This window comes from Stegodyphus dumicola, chromosome 4 (genome assembly GCF_044657685.1).
Source record: "Stegodyphus dumicola isolate Sdum_Otavi_A_Nest chromosome 4, ASM4465768v1".
In the NCBI taxonomy this organism is placed as follows: domain Eukaryota; kingdom Metazoa; phylum Arthropoda; class Arachnida; order Araneae; family Eresidae; genus Stegodyphus; species Stegodyphus dumicola.
In genome coordinates, this window is record NC_140771.1 from 255,843,500 (window position 1) to 255,867,119 (window position 23,620).

General features: G+C 33.1%; 1 protein-coding gene across 2 annotated transcripts in view; it reads right to left on the reverse strand.

The window, feature by feature from the left end:
• Positions 1-23,620, reverse strand: part of Spg7 (SPG7 matrix AAA peptidase subunit, paraplegin) — a 92,740-nt gene that overhangs the window by 48,903 nt on the left and 20,217 nt on the right. For both annotated transcript variants that reach the window (XM_085816235.1, XM_035375990.2), the window contains 4 exons: positions 20,656-20,889; positions 20,204-20,353; positions 17,451-17,595; positions 3,072-3,180 (listed from right to left, as the gene is read on the reverse strand). In XM_085816235.1, coding sequence (XP_085672361.1) covers positions 3,072-3,180; positions 17,451-17,595; positions 20,204-20,353; positions 20,656-20,889 — 638 coding nt within the window. The remainder of the gene's footprint in view (positions 1-3,071; positions 3,181-17,450; positions 17,596-20,203; positions 20,354-20,655; positions 20,890-23,620) is intronic.

Genomic DNA, 23,620 nt, shown 5'->3' on the forward strand with positions numbered 1-23,620 from the left:
TTATCACTGCTATTGATAAAAAAGGTGATCCCTTTATTAAATAAATAAACAAGTAATTTTTGCTTAATTCTATCCATATCATCTCAAGATCATGGGAAAATGCTTCAACCATAGGCATTTCTTAAACAGTATCCATAAAGCAGAATTTTTCCAAAATAGAATTGACATACTAGCAAATGAAAAAAAAAAGAAGAATTACAAGTAACTTTTAAAAAACAGATTCCCACAGACAAAAATTTAGTATTTAGGTATTAGTTGATACCAGCTGGTTAAATGGCTAATAACACCACTTGTGATTCTGCTCTCTAGTCAACATAGAAGCTGTTCTGGATTTTTCAAGAAAGCTGCAATTTTTCACACTTTTTTCTTTTCTTTGTTAATGGCTTCTTTATATTTTGCCAAAAAAATAATGATTGTCTCACTTCTCATGAAATAAAATTGCACATGATAGAAGATGTATATTGAAAATATTATGTCAACAACTGCTGATAAATTATTGGAAGGAATAAAAACTAAGAAATGTTTAGAAAGACATCATTTGTCTTTTTATTTAACAGAATAATAAGAAGGCAGAGGCAAACTGTGCAGAACATCATCATATGATGCAATAAGTGCAACTGATCAGTATCCACCAGAAATAAAAAAACTCTGTTTATTAATCTACTGACATCAAAAATATATTTCACTGTCAAAAAGCAAGAATAATTGTTGGAAATGTTGATTGTTGTTCTTAAAGAACATAAAATCTCTGAAAATTATGTTTTTATGCATAAATATTCTTTAAGCATAATTTTTTATTATTTAAATGCATATACATAATTATTTTTTAACTGTAAATTTTAATCTACAAGTAAGAAATACTTTTAAATGCAAAAATATATTCATAAGGTAGTTGACTCACATTTTCATAATTTTAAGCCTTTGACTACACACAAGATACATATATTCCACACAGTTAAAAAAATCTGTAAGACTCGAACTCAAAAAATATCCCCAATTTTACCATAGAACAATATTTAAAAATTTTCATTTTTAAAAATCAGCTGCTCATAATAATTAAAATGAGGCTCTTTTCTGAGAAATTGTCTCAATGAAAGAAACTGATCTGGGTTACACCCACTCCATGCTATTATAAAAATGTGGAATCTTACAATCCAGCTGCAAGGGCTTCATTACTACTTTATTGTTCGTATGTACTTTATTTGTATATCCCCAACTTTTAGTGCAGAATCCTGAATTTTTTAAAAAATATTCCTGCAATTCCCCCCTTCCTTTAGGTGCTTAGAAATTATTAAATTAATTAAAAAAAATTATTCATCTACACAGTGGTCGTTTTCATCTCACTAATAAAGACAAACACCCACAAAATACCTACAGAGGTCATGCTGAACCTTCCCCTTTCCACTCACCAACAATGGTCGCATGTTAAAAGTAATGTAGCATCCATATGAGGATTTTGCAACCACACTTTGTTATGTTACAGACAGTGCTACAAGGATTTCATTTAAATGTTCAGTAGACTTTATGCCAAAATGCTAGAAAAACCAACTAATCACAGTGAACTGAAATTTGGTCGGCAATTTTGCTGAGTGAGTTTCATATTCATGCATAAACATATTTGGCTTCCCTAACTGGGTTCCTAACTGAACTTTATTTAAGATTTAAAAAAATCGAGTTAGAAGAAGTTTCTTTCGAAGTAAGTGTATATGGAGCACAGTATACTACACTATGAATTTTCAGAACCATAAAGAAAAAAAAAAATAATAATAATAATAATAATAATAATAATAATAACCATAGCTACAAAGCAAAATTCAAGTGAGAAGTTTTAAAATTCCTTGAATTAATGGTATCAAATCTGACAGTGCACAGTTTGGTGTTGAACCTAGTTTGATTTGATGCTGGAGAAAATAAAAGGATGCATCAATGAAGACAAAGCAAACAAGATTAAAATAAGGGAATATTTCCAGAAATTGACAGCGAAATACTGATTTACATGAAAGAACAAAGAAGTAATGGCATAGCAAAATGAAAATTAATAATGAACAAATACAAATGAAAGCAAAAGATTAAGTGAAGAAACATGGTATTATATCCCAACAATTTAAAGTAAGCACAGGATGGACCACTTGTTTTATGAGACAAAATGGACTTAAAGAAATGATTTAATGAAAGAGTGGCTTGAAACTGAACATCTTCAATAGGCATCTCATAGAAGATAAAAAGAAGAGGTGAACAGAACAAACACTGCTCCTGTCATCAGGAGGACTCACATCACTTCTGCAATCATCAGACATATGAGTGAATAAACTTTTAAAAGACTGTTGATGACAATGATGATGACTTGCATGTTGTAGCAAATAACATAGACAGTAGTTTCAGTAATGTTCATTGACCAGGGGCCTACCGAACAGTAGTAAACAACAATCATGTTTTATGAGACTGACTCAAGACTAGACAAGACTCATAATAAATATAAGTAGAAATAAATTTTTAATTAATTATGTTCTTAGTATAACTACATTCTATGAAAATTAAATCATTCTACATTCTATGGAAATTAAATTGTTCATGTAATTTCTTCATCTCGATTTTTGCATGATAAAATTAGTAAAAAAAGGAGGATACACAGATTTATTAAATATATAAGGAAAATAAATAGTAAGAAGTATCTAGCATCATCCTTAAGAAAGAACTGAATCAGAATATTTATTCAAGAAAATGATGACAATACCCTCAGATTCCTGCCTCCCAGATGATGAAGCATCTGATGAAGCATTTCTTAATTAAATAACTGAATCCTGAAAGCTGTAAGTACGTTATGAATATTCTGATAATCTTCAATATTAATTTCATGACATTCCTTACAAAATGCTAAGATTTACTATGAAAACACATAAAACACTTATATACACAAGGTTTCAAATACTTCCATTTTAAGGGGAATTTGTATAAGACTACAATTCAAACTGTGCATAATTTATTGGTCAGAATATAAATACATTCCAGTACTCTATATTCAACTGTAAAAACGAATTTTTTTCTTATAAACAATAATTTATCAAACTTACGTTCCACTTCTTTTCCGTCCAATTGCATCAATTTCATCTATGTATATAATGCAAGGTGCTCTTTTTCTGCCTTCCTTAAATAAGTCTCTTACCCTAGCTGCACCAAGTCCTTAGAGATTATAAAATATTAGTTCACCTTTCAAATGTGTTCAGCTGATGCTTAAACTATAAACATATGCAGTGATACACTTTCATGTACCAAACTGAATAATTTGTTATCATATCAAAGAACCTTATATTAAAGAGGAAAATTAAACTTACAACACTCAGATATATTTCGTAAAGTACCTAATTTAATTTGCTAATTTAAAAATTGAGATTTTTATGGTATAAATTCTGAATTGAAATAAACTTATCAAGTTAAATTCTAAGACTAAAGAATATTAGTCACATGTGCAAATAAGAATTATTTCTCTTTATTATTTATTATCTTTTTATTTGCTTCTTAATTATTTCTCTTTATTACCAGGGAGCATCCTCACTTTCTGATAATAGTTAGAAAATTTTAATTTATTCTTATATCCAATCACTTTTTGTTTGGAATTAGAATAATTCCAGACCACTAAATTAAATATTTATAAACACTCTCAGTTAAATGGTTCAATCATTTTTGAATATTTTGAAGAATTAACATAAGTGAAACTTTTATCTAATAAGCACTACTGTGGGTAATATGAGTTGTATAAAGTCTGAAAATTTGTCATGAGATTTCTTTGTTGTGATTATAAGTTCATGCTGAGTAGCAGTCGAAAGCATTTAATTGATGAATTGTTACATATACTGCCATAAGCTGAAGACACCCTTTACAATTTAAAAGTCATACTTAGCCTAATATGCAACTAGGCATCAAAACAAAACCTAGTTATATATGACTAATGGTAATTTATAAGTATGGAAAAGGCATGCGTGTTTCTAAATGTATAGAGTCTGTGTAGTAGGGTGGCATTCAAAAACTTCAGCAAGCTGAAAAGTCATCTTATGTAGTTTGGTGATAAGGGAAGAGGAGTGGGAGATCATCAGACTCATCTCCCAAGTGTTTTCCATCAAAACTGGGGTGGGAATGGGCAAAATTGTACTGTCACTTACTTATGTTGCTGAATGCCCATGACAACAATAGATGCAATCTTGCATTGCTTGCCATGATAAAACTCAAGGACTAGTTTCTGATTAGGTAAAACAAAAAAGATAAGTTACAAAACACACAACTACAAAAAACTGAATGAAGAATTACTAATATAATTTGTAAGGTTGAACCTAATTAACTATTAAACTAAATCTGTTTGATCGTCTAGCATTTCATACGAATTTTTGCACTTAGACTCCAAAAACATATGTGAGAGGAAACATTTAACTAAAAGGTTTATTAAAAACTACATTTTGTAATAAAATCATAATTTAACAAAATACTAGCCACCACTACTTTCTGGGACTTCAAAATTCAAATACTTAAAGATGTATAAACCTGGCAGACAGCATTTAACTTATTGTATCTTCTAGCTTTATGAACTAACAAATTCAAAATCAATCACTAAAATCCAGAGCTCATCTAAAATTTCTGCCAAAGAAAACTGAATTTTTGGAACACTTAACTGAATGTGCAACATACACACAAGTATATATAAGCACAGTTTCCCGATTCATTATATGGGATCCTGGTAAACTTGTAATATATTTGACAATCATATAAACAAGATGCATATAACTATAAAGTTACTGCATTTCATTACGGAAATTAGCTTTTGCCTATTTAGATTACTGATCAGCTACAATTAATATTGTTTACAAATTGACAGCATATTTAGTGACAAATTTCAATAACTGTGGGATATGCAGAGCTTCTCTCACTCTCTGAATTGTCTTTCTCATGCTTAAGTGGTCAGACAGCTATAAATCATATAGTTTATGTAGACTATTCAATCTAAGAATGGGTGCGATTACTGAACAAATTTCCTCATTGTTGTTTGAGCATTTTTTATAAAATAGAGCTTGTAAACTATTTTATAATTTGCTTGATCTATTTCTTATTTCTCTTATGTCTCTCCGGGTAAAGGCATCTGGATTTAACAAATAAATATAAATATTTTTTAATTCAGAATCTGTTTTTAACACTTTTAACACTGTTTAATGAAAATCCAATACTGTAGAAGTTAACACTGCACATTTAACTTGCTTTCTGTCCTCATCTAATAACTTCACATAAAGCATCAGCATCAATATTTTCATTTCGTGGCCCATACTGGTCTATCTTTAGATTAAATTCATGAAGCTTTAATGTCAAGCTAATCGGACTGGGGGATACATTATCCTTAGAATAGAGATCATTAATAATCATGATGAAATAAAAGTGAATGGATTCCAAAATAACTTCTAAATTTCTATACTGCAATTAACACAGTGAGAGTTTCCTTTTCAGTCATCATTCACCATCTTTGATATTTTTCAGTGTTTTACTAAAGTCTGTAACTGACTTGTTACCTTGCATGAGTTTTATGAGACAACTCAAAAATAAGATGCATCTATGACAATTCCTAATTTCTCTTCTTAATCAGAAAATATAGGAGCATGTATCAGAGAAACTTTTGATTTTTTAAATGCTGTGTTGCCTCTGCTGACCAGACAAACTGAATTTTCTTATGCTTCAAATTTCATGATGGTTTTCTCATATCTGCAAAATATTTGATAAATATCCTACATAAATATGAACATAATCCTAAAAATGAAGATATTATTTTCCTGTCATAGATGGGGGGTAGTTTTTAATTTAATATTTAATATGTTATTTATTTTTAACTTCTTTACATCTATCTCCTTCTGTGAATAAAAATTTGAATCTAAAATAACAAAGTTTACTTGCAGTGAGTTACTTGCAGTTGTAAGGATCTTAAGTTTTACTAACGTTTATTTTATTTTAAATCTTTACTATCACTTCTTATTTTCTACTTCCGGCCAGAATTATAAGCGTGAAGGATTTTATGCAAAGTTTGTCTGGCGAACGCCAAGTACTTAAGTTGTGGCTTTTTTGCCAAGCAAGAGAGACAGGAAGCAGTAAGTCAACGCAGGCCGCTTACCTTAGAAGTTACGCAGTTGCTGTTTGCCTTCCAGGCCAGAGGTTTTAATCCTCTTGATAAATTAAACGTATTGTAGTGTTCACAGTCTCTGTGCTACATACGCTTCCTGTTATTATAAGGCCAATCTTCCACGTGTATTATTCTAAAGTTAAGTTAGAGTTTAGTTTTATTTTTATACTTTTACGTTAGACCCCGAGTGGCGGGTCATTGTATTCCGAAGTACGGAAGTTATTGTATATAGAAAAAATAAAGGGTTTTGTATACCCTTCGTCTGTATCCTGTCTACTTACCACAATTAGTGAACATAGCTTTAGTAAGCTCTCTGTTCCGAGTCAGGTCCTTGTATGTTCCCGAAGAAGGTTAGAAGAAACATTGAACCTGATAGTGGCGCCCAACGAAGAAGAATAACCATGGCCGAGTTTCAAGAAGAACCTGTGCTGCCTGCAGAAACGGCTCAGAATCCAGAAATGCCAGCTGCCGCCCTGGAAGGATTCGGTTACATTGTCCAGACCATGCGCGCTTCGATGAAACCAGAAGCAACGTTTAACGGAAACTCACCGGTAACCAGTTTTTTGGAAAAATTGGATGACCACTTCATGCTCTACCCCGTGCACGAGTTTCAAAAAGTTACCTTAGCTACCAGCGCTTTGAGGGGCCACGCGCTTAACTGGTTCAAATGTATAGGCAGAAGTCTCTTGGGTCGAGCAGGAAGTCCCACCTATACTTACGAAAATTTCAAGATTGCCCTACTAAAAGCCTTCCCTGTTGTAAGGGATCATGCGAAATTAGAAACGGAACTTTTCAGCATATATCAGCAAAGAATCGAAAACCTCTCGAGCTTTATTTTAAGAAAAATTCACGTTTTCAAGCTCTTGTATGGAAACCGTCCGGATCCTGAAATAATTCAAGTGATTTTGCCGAGGTTACTGCCCCAAGTGCAAGACTTTATTGAATTAAGAAATCCGACTACACTGGAAAAGTTATTTGAGCTAGCAATCCAGTTTTAAAGTAGAAGAACGGCGGACGTCGAAAGAAGACGCCAATATCAACAGCGAAACCAATTTGGTACGCCAAGACTACAACAAGCTCAAGCACATGGCTACGGAGAAAAAGCGAATCAGTGGGCAAGGAAACCCGAGCATTCAAAAACAGCCGGCGAACATCGACAGTTCAATAGCAACCCAGGAAAAAAGTCTCAAGGCCAGTGGAAAAAGAAGGAAAGCACGGAAAGAAAAATAATTTAAACTAAAACGGATTTCTGCGGACGAGAGGGTGCGGAAATCCGAAGGCCACGAAAACCCCTCTTCCTAAAAGTTAAATACAGTAATGGTGAAAAATTTGACTCTTCCGAAGATTGAAGCCTTGGTGAATAATATCCCGGCCACCGCACTCCTGGATACCGGCGCGCAGTGTTCCTGTGTGGCAGCTTTTGTGTGGAAGAGTTTTTTAGAAAGTATTTTCGCAAATACCGCATATATAATGCGGATAATACGACAGTATTAGCGGCGCAAGGAGAAAAATGTAAGTGCGTAGGTAAAGTACCTTTGTATATCCGTATCAAGGACGAACAAGTAAAGGTGATGTTTTTTATAGTAAAGAATCTGCAAGCACATTTGATCTTAGGAATATATTTTCTTTCAGACGCACAAGCTACACTGGATTTTAATGAAGCGTCCCTTAAGCTGACAATGAAACCAGTGCGTGTAGAAAAGGCTGAACCGCCAAGGTTAAATCTTGACCACCTGCCTAATGACGAGCAAGATAGAATCCGACAAGTGGTAAGTGAATTTGCTTCGTTATTTAGTGATATTCCAGGATTTACTCAGGTTACTAACCATAGTATTGACATCGGAGATGCATTGCCAGTTCGTCAAAAACCATACCGGTATGATAAGAATAAGGAAAAAATTATAGAATGGCATATTACCGATATGCTATGTAAAAAGATCATAACGCCCATCTCAAGTAGTTATGCTAGCCCGGTGGTTTTATGTAAGATAAATAATGACTATCCTTTGGAGCATCCAAAAAGATGGAGATTCGCTATTGATTACCGTAAATTAAATTCCATAACGAAATATCCGGTATATCCGTTACCGATCATAGAAGAAATTTTAAGGAACATAAAATCAACCAAATTTATGACGACTTATGCTTAACGACTGGTTATTTTCAAATAGGGGTGAGGCCTGAGGACGTGCCTAAGACTGCTTTTATAACCAAGTCTGGCAGTTATGCATTTTTGCGTATGCCGTTTGGCCTTTCAGGCGCCCCGGCAACATTTCAGCGATGCATGGACATTGTGTTAAGACCTGTTCTTGGAAAGTCCACATTTATCTATTTAGACGATATCATTATTACTAGTGATAAGCTCGACCAACATGTACAGGATTTAAGACAGGTGTTTTCTTTATTAAATGAGGCCGGTCTAAAAGTTAATGTCGAAAAGTGCAAATTTGCAGCCCCTGAATTAAAATATTTAGGTTACAAAATATCGCAAAAAGGGATCGAGACAGATGAATCAAAAATAATCGCTGTACAAAAGTATCCGACTCCAAACACGGCAAAGAAGCTCTCTTCTTTTCCAGGACTTTGTTCATATTATAGGTCCTTTATAAAAGATTTTGCGGCTATCGCTGAGCCATTGTTAAAATTAAAAAGGAAAAAGACAAGATTCTCGTGGACGGCCGAAGCCAATAGTGCTTTCGAAAAATTAAAAAAAGCATTAACGCAAGCCCCTGTGTTGAAATTTCCTGAAAAGGATGAAAATTTAGAAAGTTCAGCGGATGCTTCGGATTATGCGGTAGGAGCGGTACTTTCGCAAAATCAGCAGCCCATGGCATTTTTTAGCCGAACTTTAAATCAAACACAAAGAAACTATTCCGCGACCGAGAGAGAGGCACTTGCAGTTCTGTTAGCAGTGCAAAAGTTCCGAGTCTATTTTGGAAAGGCGCCGATAACAGTATACTCTGAGCATGCGGCGGTAACTAGATTGTACTCAGGGAAAAATTTATCCCCAAGGTTAATAAGATGGGCACTCAAGCTGCAAGAATATAATCTGGTAATCAAGCATACCCCTGGAAAGGAAAATATCGTAGCAGATGCCCTATCAAGGATTAAAATAGACGAACAAGGCAATACCGTAAAGATGGCAATGCTGACAGCATGTACAATAAATTCCCGAGAAACTGTAATAACCGAACTGGGTAAGGATCCTGAGTTTGGAAGTATTTATGAGTATTTGAAGGATCCTGAAAATTTTAGCCACCAAGATATTGTGGCGATAAGAAATAGGGCGGCCCATTACGAACTAATAGATGGTCTATTATTCTATACAAAAACTACGAATTCCAACAACGAATTTCGACCTGTTATCCCAGCTAGTCTTAGATTAAATATCCTGCAGGAGCTCCATGACAGCCCTTTAGCTTCTCATGCTGGTATTCGAAAAACTATCCAACGCGTACGCGAGGCAGTCTACTTTCCTGAACTGCAAAAGTTAACAAGGGCGTATGTCCAGTCCTGCCCAACATGTCAAGCAGTTAATTATATTAATTTCCGCCCGGCCGGGTTTCTAAATAGTATTAAATCCGAATTTCCAAATGAAATAATTGGCATCGATTTATTGGGCCCTTTCCCAAAAAGTCAGTTAAATAAAAGTCGCTATCTCCTTGTTATGGTTGATCATTTTAGTAAATGGACCGAAATTGTTCCCTTAAAACGAGCCTCCGTGAAATTAGTTACTGATTCTATTTTAAATAAATATATTTTAAAATACGGGGCGCCCCTAAAAGTTATATCGGATAATGGTCCTCAATTTGTAAGTAATATATTTGAAGACATGTGCCAAAAACTGGGCATACGTCATTTAAAAATGGTCCCGTATCGGCCGCAATGAAATATAGCGGAACGGGTCAACAGAAATATAGTGAAAATTATCCGTAGTTATGTTAAAAATTTTCATAAAAGCTGGGATAACTATGTCAATGAATTTGCTTTCGCCCTTAGGACCGCAAAACATGATACAACGGGCAAAACTCCTGCTGAGTTATTTCTAGGCAGAAAGATTATAACACCGTTAGATAAATTATTTTATGTGCAACAAAGAGCACCAGAATTTAAAATGGGTGATATAGAAAAACTAATAAAAGAAGCAAAAAAGAATACGGAAGTAGCACAAAGAAAACAGAAGCTATATTATGATTTGAAACGACGGGGAGTAACTTATAAAGTAGGGGATGAAGTTTTAAAAATTAAGCATTCACTTTCTTCAGCACCAGAAGATAAAACTGCCAAATTTTTTCCACGATTTGAAGGACCATATGTTATAGAAAAAATAACTCACGCTGTTGTAGTGTTAAAAGCCAGAAATGGTGAAACCTGTTCCGCAAACATTGATCAAATCAAGCCCTACTTCGATCGTAACAAAATGTAAATCTTTTCAGATCTTTTGCAGGATCTGTCACGGCAGACACCGCAGGTACAAGTTCCAGAGGTGAAAAAACGACAAGTACAAGGGCAAGCCAATGAGAGACAGAAGCAAGTGAAAAGAAAATTGCCTCGCGGAAAAATTGAAGGTAACAAGAAAAAGAAGTCGTTCCACCGTCCAGAAAACAGAGTTCGCGAACACCCCCAGAATGAAGAAGGAAGAAGGACGACGTATGTGAAGAGGACCAGGAGAAATGACGGCAACTATAACCCGGCTTTAAAACGGAAGATCGACTCATCCGACAGAACTCTCCGCAGCAAAAGTCGCCGAACTGCGGAAGGGCCATCAGCACCGGAGGAAAAAGTACAAGGAAAATTTGAACGGCCAACAACGAGGTCCAAGCAGGATCACGACAGAAGTTTCCCGGTTCCGCCAAGACCAGCTGCCTTCAAACGGCCAAGACCACAAGCAGAGGAGAAAAGGAAGGTGTTCAAGGGTGGCCGAACTGGTGAAAAACGGAAGCTTCCAGAGGAAAGCACTGAAGGGCGAGCCCGTACAAGAAGGAGGATAAACCAAACTACTATCTGCAGTACCTTTAAAGACTGGGCCCAGAAAAGGATGTCCGAATATTACAAAGATAAGTAAAATTTTATGTTACTTTGCAAACTTAAGTTAATCTTTCATTCTTACTGCAAGTGGCAGATTTCAAGAAGTTTTACCTCATGCGAGGTCTACCTTTATCGCCAAAAGGGCGAGAAATGAGTTGTGACCGATTGTCGTATTATGTTTTTCAATTACTCGTGCGTAAAACTAAAATTGATGTATAATAGCGTTGTGTAAAAACTTAAATATTGTAAAAAGTTATTGTATAAATTTTATTTAAAACATTCTAGCAAGAGAGAAGTTTTAGTCTGAAAGACTTTTTGAAATGTATTATTTCAATGTAGAAAGAATTGGCACTTGCTTTGAAAAGAATAGAAGTTAACAAGGTACTACTAATGTATGTTTTCAAATCTGTAAAATTAACAGCATGTTGATATGTTCTGTTATTTTAAATCTTAAGAAATACCGTGATATGGTAAAAGTGAAAGTAATGTTAAAAATTTTTTATTCGTGTGACTGTAAAGACTAAATCATGGCGAATATGTGTTAAAGGTTGAATGATGTAGTTAGGCTCTCTGACGCTACACTTTAGAGTTAGCCACTTTTAGAATAGTACCTCAGGGTTTAGAGTTGAAATTAGGGTGTGTTAAGAGGTCTCGTTATGTTGAATTTTAACACGTTAGTGTTTTGATTGTAGGAGGAAGTGTTGAACACATAGACAGAAACACATTCGTGTTTGGTGTTCTTTTACAACACATGTCAGAGAGCACGGGGAGAGATAATTAAAATAGTCATGAATGAAATAAGAATGTTAAGAGAAGTATATTCTATATGTTATTTGCAATGTCATTGTGTAACATTTCATTAAACTAGTTTTCCTTCCAGCCAGAATTGAATAAAGCTCCTGTTTAGATGCAGTACAGATGAAAAAAAGATTGTTGTATATCCTGGGAGCTGCTATTGTAGCAAATTTCTTTCTTTTAAATTTTCTAGTTTCTAGCGAAGTTAGGTTTGTAAAAGATTGGCCTCGCGTTAGATTCTAGAGCTAAAAGTTTTCAACAAGGTCGTTTTAGACCTCAGTTTCAAACTAATTAACTCTGGCGGGAAGTATGTAAGGATCTTAAGTTTTACTAACGTTTATTTTATTTTAAATCTTTACTATCACTTCTTATTTTCTACTTCCGGCCAGAATTATAAGCGTGAAGGATTTTATGCAAAGTTTGTCTGGCGAACGCCAAGTACTTAAGTTGTGGCTTTTTTGCCAAGCAAGAGAGAGAGGAAGCAGTAAGTCAACGCAGGCCGCTTATCTTAGAAGTTACGCAGTTGCTGTTTGCCTTCCAGGCCAGAGGTTTTAATCCTCTTGATAAATTAAACGTATTGTAGTGTTCACAGTCTCTGTGCTACATACGCTTCCTGTTATTATAAGGCCAATCTTCCACGTGTATTATTCTAAAGTTAAGTTAGAGTTTAGTTTTATTTTTATACTTTTACGTTAGACCCCGAGTGGCGGGTCATTGTATTCCGAAGTACGGAAGTTATTGTATATAGAGAAAAATAAAGGGTTTTGTATACCCTTCGTCTGTATCCTGTCTACTTACCACAATTAGTGAACATAGCTTTAGTAAGCTCTCTGTTCCGAGTCAGGTCCTTGTATGTTCCCGAAGAAGGTTAGAAGGAACATTGAACCTGATACAGTGAGCAGTTATACTCTGTCATACTTAATCTGAGGCCATATTCTAGCAATAAGGTGAAAACTCTTCCAAATCTTCAACATGGTCTTCAGTTATGTAAATTACTAGTATTAATCTTTAACATGCTCTTCAGTTATATTAAATTACCCACTAGTCTTACACATAGTATATTTCACACATATACACTTCTGACCATTAAAATTGCAACACCACGAAGGAAAGCAAATACAAATAGCATGAAGATAAAATTATTAAATTTGTAAGCAGTTTGGGGGTTTACAGGCTGCGGAATTAGTAGAAACAGCTGTCACCCTTGGCATCTAAAACAGCCCTTAGCTGGTTAGACATGGAGTTGAACTGGGCTTGGATAACAGATACGAGAAACTCATTACATGCTGCTTCAAGTCTATGCCACACTTCATCAACCATATTAGCTGGAGAAGGGTGATGGGTCAGTCTCTCAGAAACCCATAATCAGATGTTTTCAGTGGGTGACACATCTGGAGACTGTGCAGGCCAGGGCAGCAATTAAATACCCTGTGTATCAAAGAAGGTGAGAATACAATGTGCAACCTTGCATTATCTTGTTGGAAGATCGCAGTTGGAGGCCACGAAGATGGGGCACAACCACTAGACATAAGATGTCAGAAATGCATCAATCTGCATTCAAATTACCATCAATCTGGATTTTTTATCTGGATTGATGGTAATTTAATTTAGTAATCCAGATTGATGATAATTTTATTCAAATTATCGTCAATCTGGATTACTAAAGATTTCCATGTCATGCACCCAATGGCTGCCCAAACAATTACACCAGGTGCAGGGCCCCTATGCTGATATCGAATGCAAACAGGCAATGTGCGATCTCCTCGAAGCCTCCAGACATGCATACGGCCATCAGAATACTGCACAAATAACCGGGACTCATTTGAAAAGACAATGTTGTGCCACTCCTATATCCAGCTTTGTCAATCGGCACACCAGAGTTGCTGTATTGTCAAGGGAAGCCGAAGTAATGGTTGTCGTGCTGATAGTCCACACGGCTGCAAACGTCGACACACAATACAGACGGATACTAGGCATGCTGCAAACTTGCCTACTTCCTGACTAATGGTCTGTGATATGGTTGTACGGTTTTGCAGAGCTGATGCTGATCATACAATATGTATGTCCTCTTGTCATAGGAGACAATATTTCTGTCATAGGAGGGCATTCAGTATGACCCTCAGCAACCCATTGAATCCATATTCGCATTGCAGTGGTTGGATGTTGACTAGTGCAGTGGCAATATGATGGAACGTTAATCCACACTCTCGACAGGCAACAAACCTGCCTCCATTGCATTCCAACACTTGCCAGTCAGCATTTCTTCTTATTATTTGATGCATAACACGATATTCTGAGCAAACTCCGACCTTATAAAGTGCTTTCTGAATGAGAAATCCACTACATAACTTTTCTTTTATGCAGATCTTCAGATGTCGTTTCTCTCTCCTGCGTTGTCTAAATGGACTGAAACACTATTCATTTGCATATCCTAACCTCTTCTTCTCATGTGATTTTAATGTTTGTCAGATCATTCTTTCCTGGTGTTGCAATTTTAATGGCCAGCAGTGTATTTTATTTATATAAAATCTACCCTATTCAATTTATAGGGCAGTATGCAGCTTGCAAGCAATGCGACAACCACCCCTGCTACATTTAATGTAATGCTACCTATAGAATGTTTACTTTCATTCTGAGAAACCAAAAATCTAATATCATTTACACTGTATAATCCTATTTTTTTTTTTTTTTTTTTTTTAAAATAAAAGACTCATTTGGCAGAAAATGTCACTGCACACCAGTATCTAAAAACAGCAATAAAAGAATTTCATTTAAAACATCCAAATTATACAGAGATTTGTTTTTTCAATACTACTGTGTTCATCTTCATTTAAGAGGCCTTTTTATAATCTAGAGTGCTCGACTTCTTTAGCCATAGTCACCTCTTTTTAGTTTAATTAATCTGACCTTATTACCAACATTCTGTTTTATTTCCATATCAGTTATCATTATTTCTTCTATCCTTTCAACTGCCACATTGACTAAAACCACTCAAATTTTCATATCTGAATTTATTACCATTTCAATTTTTCTACTTCCATATTTTACTGCTAACTCAAGCAACTTCTCTAAACTATTTGGATTACATAATTCAACAAAATTATGAAACAATAAATTATCGATTCTACTAATGCCATAATATACATATATACTTGTCCTCATAACACATGACTGCTTTTTGTTGTTCTGAAACTGAATACAGTATGAAGTTTTCAGGACCTGTAATAAATTTAACAAGCAACTTCAATTATCAAAACTGAACATAGTTTCCCGGGCATTCACATGCAATCTATTAATATCTAAATTCAATAAACAGATTTGCTGTCATGGCTCCTAGCTGTTATGTAGCTGAAGTTAATTTGAAAGCAATAGATACATCAGTTCCACTTTGTATACTACTCTTCTATAACTATTTTCCTTAACATTTTACATTGGGCACCACTATAGGTTTGGCTTGGTTTACTGGTTATGGCAAATTACACAACAGCTATCTGCCTAATGCATGGGATGCCTTTGTGAAGAATTTTCTAACAAAAACAGGTTGAAACACCAGTGTCTAGCAACTTTACCATTCAGCTGCTGATGTGCATGGGTACCAGTATAAGGTTGAACCTAATTAATTATTAAATTTCACCTCTTTAACCTTTCTATGATACAGAAAAATTTTCATCTTCACACTTACAAGAAGTCTAAAACAATAAACTATCCAGTGCTTTTTGCAGTCTTAGAAACTGAAATATTTAAATACGTATAAACAGCAGATAACTCAAACAATCTAGCTCCAGTTATTATGGCGGTGGATATCTCAGGGAATTAGCAGTTTTCTGGTGAAATAGCACAGCTCTTCAACCAAAGCATTCTCCCTATTTTAAACTCAAACTACTTTGCATTCTAATGATTGCTAATGGAAGAAATAGGATTTACATGATCAAGTTAATAGAGAAATAACATATTAGCTAAAAAAAAACCTAATAAAATGCAAAGAGTAAAGAGTAAGGATTAGAATTATCAAAGCTAGAAGTAAATTGTGTCTTAAACCTCAGACCCAAATTTGTTAAATTACTTCTTTTCAGAAACAATTTTTTTTAATTCTTCACATTTCACCTTTGTATTGATTAAAAATCACAAATAATATGAAAGCTGTTTATTTAATTTATCAAATGTTTAAATTATCTTTAAAAACAAAGTTATTACATCATAGGAAGATAAAGAAATCAAAATCATGGGCTAGAATTTCAACAACAGCCACACACACACAAAAAAAAAAAAAAAAAAAAAAAGCAATACGAAATAACCTTGGAATACAGATATAGCAAAAATAAGAAAAACACAGACCAAAAATGACAAGCTAAATAAAACGAATATATGCAAGCTAAATAAAACGAATGGTAAAATATCATAGCCCATATTCAGACAGAAAGTCTGCTAAATGTTTAAAGTTTCACTTAAAGCCTGCAGTCCTATTTTTAATCAACGTACTATCATGTATCATTCCAGTCACATTTCATTATAGTATAGAACACAGATAATTAACACAGTAATCTAGTAAAAATATAAGAAAAATTATAAATGCTCTATACAATATTTCAGTACTTTCTAGTAATAATAATATTTAACATGATCTTTTGCTATTTAAAAAATTCTCAGAATTTTTTATTGAGGTAACCAAAAAATTATGCATGAAAACACAAAAAAATAAATAAATAAATAAATACAAAGGTGATATAAAGTTTCATAAAAATAGAAATGCCTTAAATTTAAGATGTTACACAAATATATGTATATATTTTCTGCACTCAACAGTTTTAAAATAATTTTCATAACTTTTCATATTTTGAGGCATCTTTTCTAAAAATCACAAAAATTAAAATAAAAACACAGAGCTAGAATACTGAAAAGAAATGTTTATGTTCATGATATAAAATCTGAAATTGTGCAATGAAAAAATACGATCTCTGGAAGTACAAAAATGTTGACAATTTCGTTAAATTCACACATAATATAAAATATTTTTTAAAGAATTTTAATTCAAATTTCAGGCTTTCAGTAGAACATGTTCTAGTGCACGGGCATATGTGTTCAAAATTTGGTGGCTCTCTGTCATCATCTTTCCACTTGGCCCATCAGTGGTCAAGCGGTAAAGTCTCTGAACACTGGTAGTTCAGTCCAAGGTTCGAATCCCGTGAACGGGCTGGCTGCATGGGCATTTTCATGGTTTTCCCCATGTGTAACGTATATATGAGCTAGTTTCCCTTAGAAAGTCCTCCACGAAGGCATCCCTCCCCTTAAGCAGATAGCCCTTGAGGCTTTGCCATAACCACACACACATCTTTCCATTTGTGATAAATTCAAATACTCACTAAAAAATTCTTTTTTCAGTAACAGGAGAGATTTTTAAAAAAATGAGTTAAATTACGATTACTATGTAGAATATAAAATAAACTATTTTTTAAAACTTAGTATATATAAATAAACTAACCTCCAATCATTTCTATAAATTCAGATCCTGCCATTGCTAAAAATGGTACTTTAGCCTCAGTTGCAACTGCTTTTGCAAGCATTGTTTTCCCACAGCCTGGTGGACCTAAGAGTAAAACACCCTTAGGTATTTTTGCACCTAATATCTAGAAATAAGAATGTCAAATACATTAATAACACAAAGAATATAGACTCATAAAGCAACAAAAAGGAAATATTTTTTTAGCTCAAAGAAGAGGGAGGGAAATAACAAAAAGATAGCAATGACAGTGAAAAATGAAAATTCTTCCTTCTAATCATTACAGCAATAAGTACATAACATCATCTTTCTTTTTGATCTTCCAATTTTTCAGTGGTATAATTCAAGGCATTTAAATTTTTGTTTCATTTAAAAATTTAACCACATCACTAATAAAAAAACAACAGGGCTTTAACAATGACATATTAAATATTTTCCTTTATATATTCTTCATTGTTTGCAAGTGCTAACTAATGAAATCAACTGATTTTTGAGATATCATAAAAATTTGGTTCATTATTAGTATGTTCACTGCCAAAGCTGATATGGTGAGTCTGTTCACACATGAAAAGATCTTATCTGCATTTTCATATTTTAAAATTATGATTAATTATTTCATATTTTAAATTTAAAATTATTATTATTATTAATTACATTTTTACTGTTTAAATATAGATATACATAATTATATACATTATAATATTATTAATATAGATATATAAATAGCGATTACTTTTAGCAGTAAATAAATTCACATGAGCATACTCATATTTGATATCTGAAATATATATTTTTGCTTCCTGTGCCGACTATGAGATAACTTAAAACTACATAAACAATACTCACCCATTCTGCACATTCACTCAAAATTCTTGTATGTGTGATATGTCATTTTCCATTGGTCTTAAAAAAGGCATGAACACGAATTTGAACTGTCGAACATATAATGCTTCCCAAGTGAATAAACTCCCCAAAATGGTTTTACATTCTTAACATTTAGCTATTGTACCTACATTTAGAAAAATAAATGATCCATTTCAGTAGGCCAAGTGTATTATTTAGCACTTTCCTATATGCAAAAACCTAACCATAGCATGCATTTGCTACATCAATATTCATACTCAGTGATTTAGTTGAGGCAGTCAGTAATGACATATTAAATTTGTAGGTGGCATTCATATTTTGTAGCTGGCAAACAAAACTCAATTTGTCAACTACAAGCATTTTCATAGATGGCAGAAAATGTGTAAAGCTAGAGATTCACAAGACATTTTTTTCCCATTAAATGATTAACTTTTATTTATCCAATGGTACAAAGACCAAAATTCTACAATATTAGTTTGATCCATCAAACTCTTTACTCCCAGCATATCATATATCATACTCTAGTTTTCCTCTTTGGGCCCATTATATCAAACGTGATATTGGAGCAAACTTTCACTACTGAGTCATCCATATCACATCTGATATGTTCAAATGGAACACTTTATTTGAATTTTTTTTAAGTGCATAAAAGATGTCAGAATGCAATGAATTGAATGAAATGTCTTGAATTTTAATTTATGCTGCAATTAACTAATTTATTCTATGAACGATGAATATAAAATGCATGATACCTACAGTGGTGTTCAAGACTCAGTGTAAGAGTTATAGTTCATTCAGAACTCATTGTTTTACAGAATGCAAGTGGTTTAAAATTCTGAATATAAGTAAACAATAAGCTACATTTAAGTTCTGACATTTAAGTTAAATGTCAGTGACAATGCACTTCTGCTTCATTATTATACCAGAATAATTTAAATATGTAAATATAATCATTATAAACTAATAGAACACTTCAATTATTTTTTATTTTAACTGTAAAATAATCTTATGCCCAAAGTGATATTCATTACTCATGCTGATGGGCCTACTTAAGAACTTCATTCTCTAGCTGCTAAAAGAGAAAAAGTTAAGCAAGGAATGCAAAAAAAAAAAATTCAATACTAATTTTTTTAATAATATATACTACATTTAAAAACAAGTGCTACACAGATGTGGCCCACCAGCGGCCGAGCGGTAAAGTCGCTGAACACTGGTAGTTCGGTCCGAGGTTCGAATCCCGCGAACGGGCTGGCTGCATGGGTGTTTTCGTGGTTTTCCCCATGTGTAACGTGTATACGAGCCAGTTTCCCTTAGAAAGTCCTCCACGAAGGCATCCCTCCTCTTAGGCAGATAGCCCTCGAGGCTTTGCCATAATCACACACACGCTACACAGATGTTACAAAATGCCATAAAAAATATAAAGATGTGTAAAATTTCAAGAAAACTGGCTTTGCAAAAGAAGCTGAAAAATTAATTTAAAGAGATGACCAAAACAGAGCAAGCAAGCTAAACAAAATCATGTAAAAAAATAATTAAATGACAAAGAGCATTTAATTAGGTAAAGCTAATAAAATTATCTTTTTTAAATACTGAAGTTTAAGGATTAAATGCCTTTAATCTTTATAAAATAAATAATCTTTATATATTGTTAGGTGTGCATATGAACAGGCTGTGGAAGAAATCCATTTTAGAGAGAAAACTCTGCATGATATTTAGGCTAATACATTTGAAAAGTGCATTTGCATTTTATAAAATAAAACATCTTAAATGGGATATTTTTAAATGTGTGTGTTTCTAACTGCTTCAAATAAAGAGCAGATATTAACCCTCAGCAACAAAATAATATATGAAATTTTACCTGAAGAACTTACTTTATATTTTTCAGGCCTTTTGAGGTAATCTACAAATTCCATTATTTCTATCTTTGCTTCTTTTAAACCAGCAACATCTTTGAACTGCACTCCTTTACCAGAACCAGTCAGAGAATCAACAATTGTGAATTTTGCTCTACCAAGCTGAGACTTAAATAATAATAATAATTAATAAATAAAAAAATAAACCATATGTATGCAGATGTGCATACGTATTTTTCATTACAACTATAAACAATTATAAAAAAATAAGAAGCACAATATAAATAAATGAAACAAAAAGAGGTATAAATTACAAGTAATATTTTTAAAAAAGCTAAAACATTAACTGTTAGTTGAAAATTGCAAGAATTTCTCAGAAGCAATACAATATTCTCAAACGAGAAATTCTAATTAAGCACAACAAAGAACTCTAAAGGATGAACAGAGTTTAAATTTGTAATATGACTTACAAAAAAATCCATAGTTTGAGGAGCCTTAATTTGCACATGCTTCAGAAGAAGTGTTAGCATTAATACTACTGCAATCATAGAAAATAACATTAACCATGTGTTTTCTTGACCTCTTTCATAAATTACAGGAACACCTTGACCAACAGGAATGCCAAAACGCTTTTCAGCTTCCCTTAACTTTTCTTCAAACTTTTCAACACCAGCAATTTTCATATGATATGTCTTGTGCTCTGTCTGAAATAAATATATTGTCAAAACATAAAAGTATCAAAAAATATTTTGATAAATTGTAATATTTTGAGAATATTTTTGACAGATGAAAGAATTCTTAGAAATAGTAATTAAAAAAAATTAGGTGAAAATAAGTGCAGTATTTTTAATATGAAGCAGTAAAATATTTATTTATGTTCTCACACTTATAAATAAAGAGAGAAAGCAAGAAAGCAAATTTTCAAGTTGCCGTTTAGTAGAAAACCTCTACAAAACTCCTGCAGACTACTTAAAAACAATTTTAAATTTCTGATCCATTACAAATAAAAATTTTCATGTGGTGTGCCTTAGTTTATAGCAGAACAATACTGGCCTGGTTATTTTTCAGTTTCCAATTGTTAATACTTAATAGACATACACAGACATCATTACTGCTCAACTCACAACGAGAAATGAAATAAACATTAATGATGAACAGAAGGATCTGTTACATATAAACCACAACCATGCACTTCTTAAATTATATTTTTAAGTAAACACATTTCCAAGAGGTTACTAAGTCCAATATATTTGAATTTATTAACAACAATTTTGTTAGATTTATATATAATGAACCTTCTCCAAAATGATCAGCCACAGCTCTTAGAAAACTTTAAATTTCTATGGAAATTGCTGTTTTAGATATGACTACTGGTGATAATGTAAATCAATTTAGATAGTGAATCTCTTTATACAATTACAGAATAAATACGAAGTAGAAAAGGAACATTTTGGATTATTAATACTATTACTTTAATAAAAATAAAAATTAAGTACAAAGATAAATAGAACCAACTAATGGACAAAATAAAGGGGAACTTATGAAAAAAACTGTCTTCCACTTTACCTCCTGAAATACTGTAAGTGTATTATATTTTAAAATATGGAAACAAATTTCACATGCAAACCAAAAATTAATTACAAAAAAAAGTTTTAATACTTTTGAAAACACTAACTGTTTGTTATAAAATTCATCCACCGAAGCAAGCCAAATACTTTGTGACACACCACTAGAAATATAAATATTTTTATTTCAGCATGTAAAATATTTTAGTTTACAGGTTTTAAAAGTCTAATATGCATATCCATTGTTGACACACAAGCAAATTTTTTTCTGAATTTTAAATTTTAAAAGAACCCATGAATTTACATCTTGCCAAAAGTTTTCTGACTACTAACCCTGCCATTATACTACCCTTCTCAACATTGGATCTGAACAAAAATAGTTCTTTATTCATGATGTACTTAAAAATGAATTACTATAACAGTTTAAATATGAAGCTGAAACTCTACTGGAATGTTTCAACCAGGTAATGAGATACAAAAAAGCTACGGCAAAACACATTCTTTCACAGAAAAAGGTTTTGAAAATTCATATTTTGTTGCCTTCAGAATTCTGATTAAAATTTTGATTAAAAAAATTTACAACCGAAGTTATTTTTTAATTTGCAGGAATTATTATAGAAAAATATATTTATTGGATATTTTACAATTAAAAGTCATATTTCTTATTTAACTTCACTGATTCATCAAAATCATTTCCAAAGATTTTGTTGACAGATATTGCTTCTGCTAATCAGTAAATCTATGACAACTGAACCAGAAACAAACGTTTGACCACCAGAAATTTCTGTCTCCTCCTTTAGCAGCTTCTACTGTGATTTTGCTAATTTTAAAACTCAGTTTACAAATTTGATATTTAATGATGAACTACTAAATGAGTCACAGAAATCACATTAGTTGAAACATTTTTGATATTTTCCATACTTGTTTCTAGTGACGAGTTGAGAAAATAAGGGGAAGATAAACATGTTAAGAAAAAAACTTTTAGTATCAACATTCAAACATTATGTTTTCACTGTCCTTCCAAAAATTCCCCAAAATGTAAGAAATTAATCACAAACTTTCTCTAAAATACATCCCTTATGTGTAAATACAATGAAGATATTTTCATTTTGTCAATTTTTTCTGGAGCCTTCTAGAATCGTAGACCTGTAAATCTTGCCTTCAAATCCTTCTAGACTTTTCAAGTTGCAACATTTAAAATCCTAAAGAAAAATTAGCCCTGCCAATTTTGGAAGAGAAAAAGGGCTAGAAATAGCTAGGGTTTGCAGTGCTCGGGGACAACTGAAGATCTTGTGCCCCTCTAGTCTGAAAGAATGGAAAAATTTCATTCTAAAAATATGTATGATCAGTTCGCCACCCCCCCTGGATGCTGCACTCGGCGACAGTGTTCCCCCTTGCCCCCTCTAGCTACACCCCTGTTTAAAATAAAGCACACTTTTAAACACTTTTGGTTTCATATAGTCCACTTTCTTCATCGTATGAAAGAGGCGTTAAGAACAATAAAAATAGAATTTAACAGCTCTGAGACATTTTTAAGTAAACATGCATTTTTAGATAGAAAAAAAGAGATTAAAAACCACCTCAAAATGTTAAGAAGAGGTAAAAAATGCCAAAAGGTACAATGTTATCAGAAGGTGCTTTTTGCAATTTCTATGGGATATTTCACCGTGGGGGTATATTAAATTTTTAATCATTGCAACAGTACAATTAACAAAAAACTTTGAGAACCACTCCTTTAGTTGATAACAAAGACATGTTGGTGATCACCTTTTACATATTGGATTGTTTTGGTTGAATTAGGGAGTATCTATTTAAGAGCATAACCATTTAAGATCCTCCTGAGCAGTTATATAAGAGGATACGATTACGT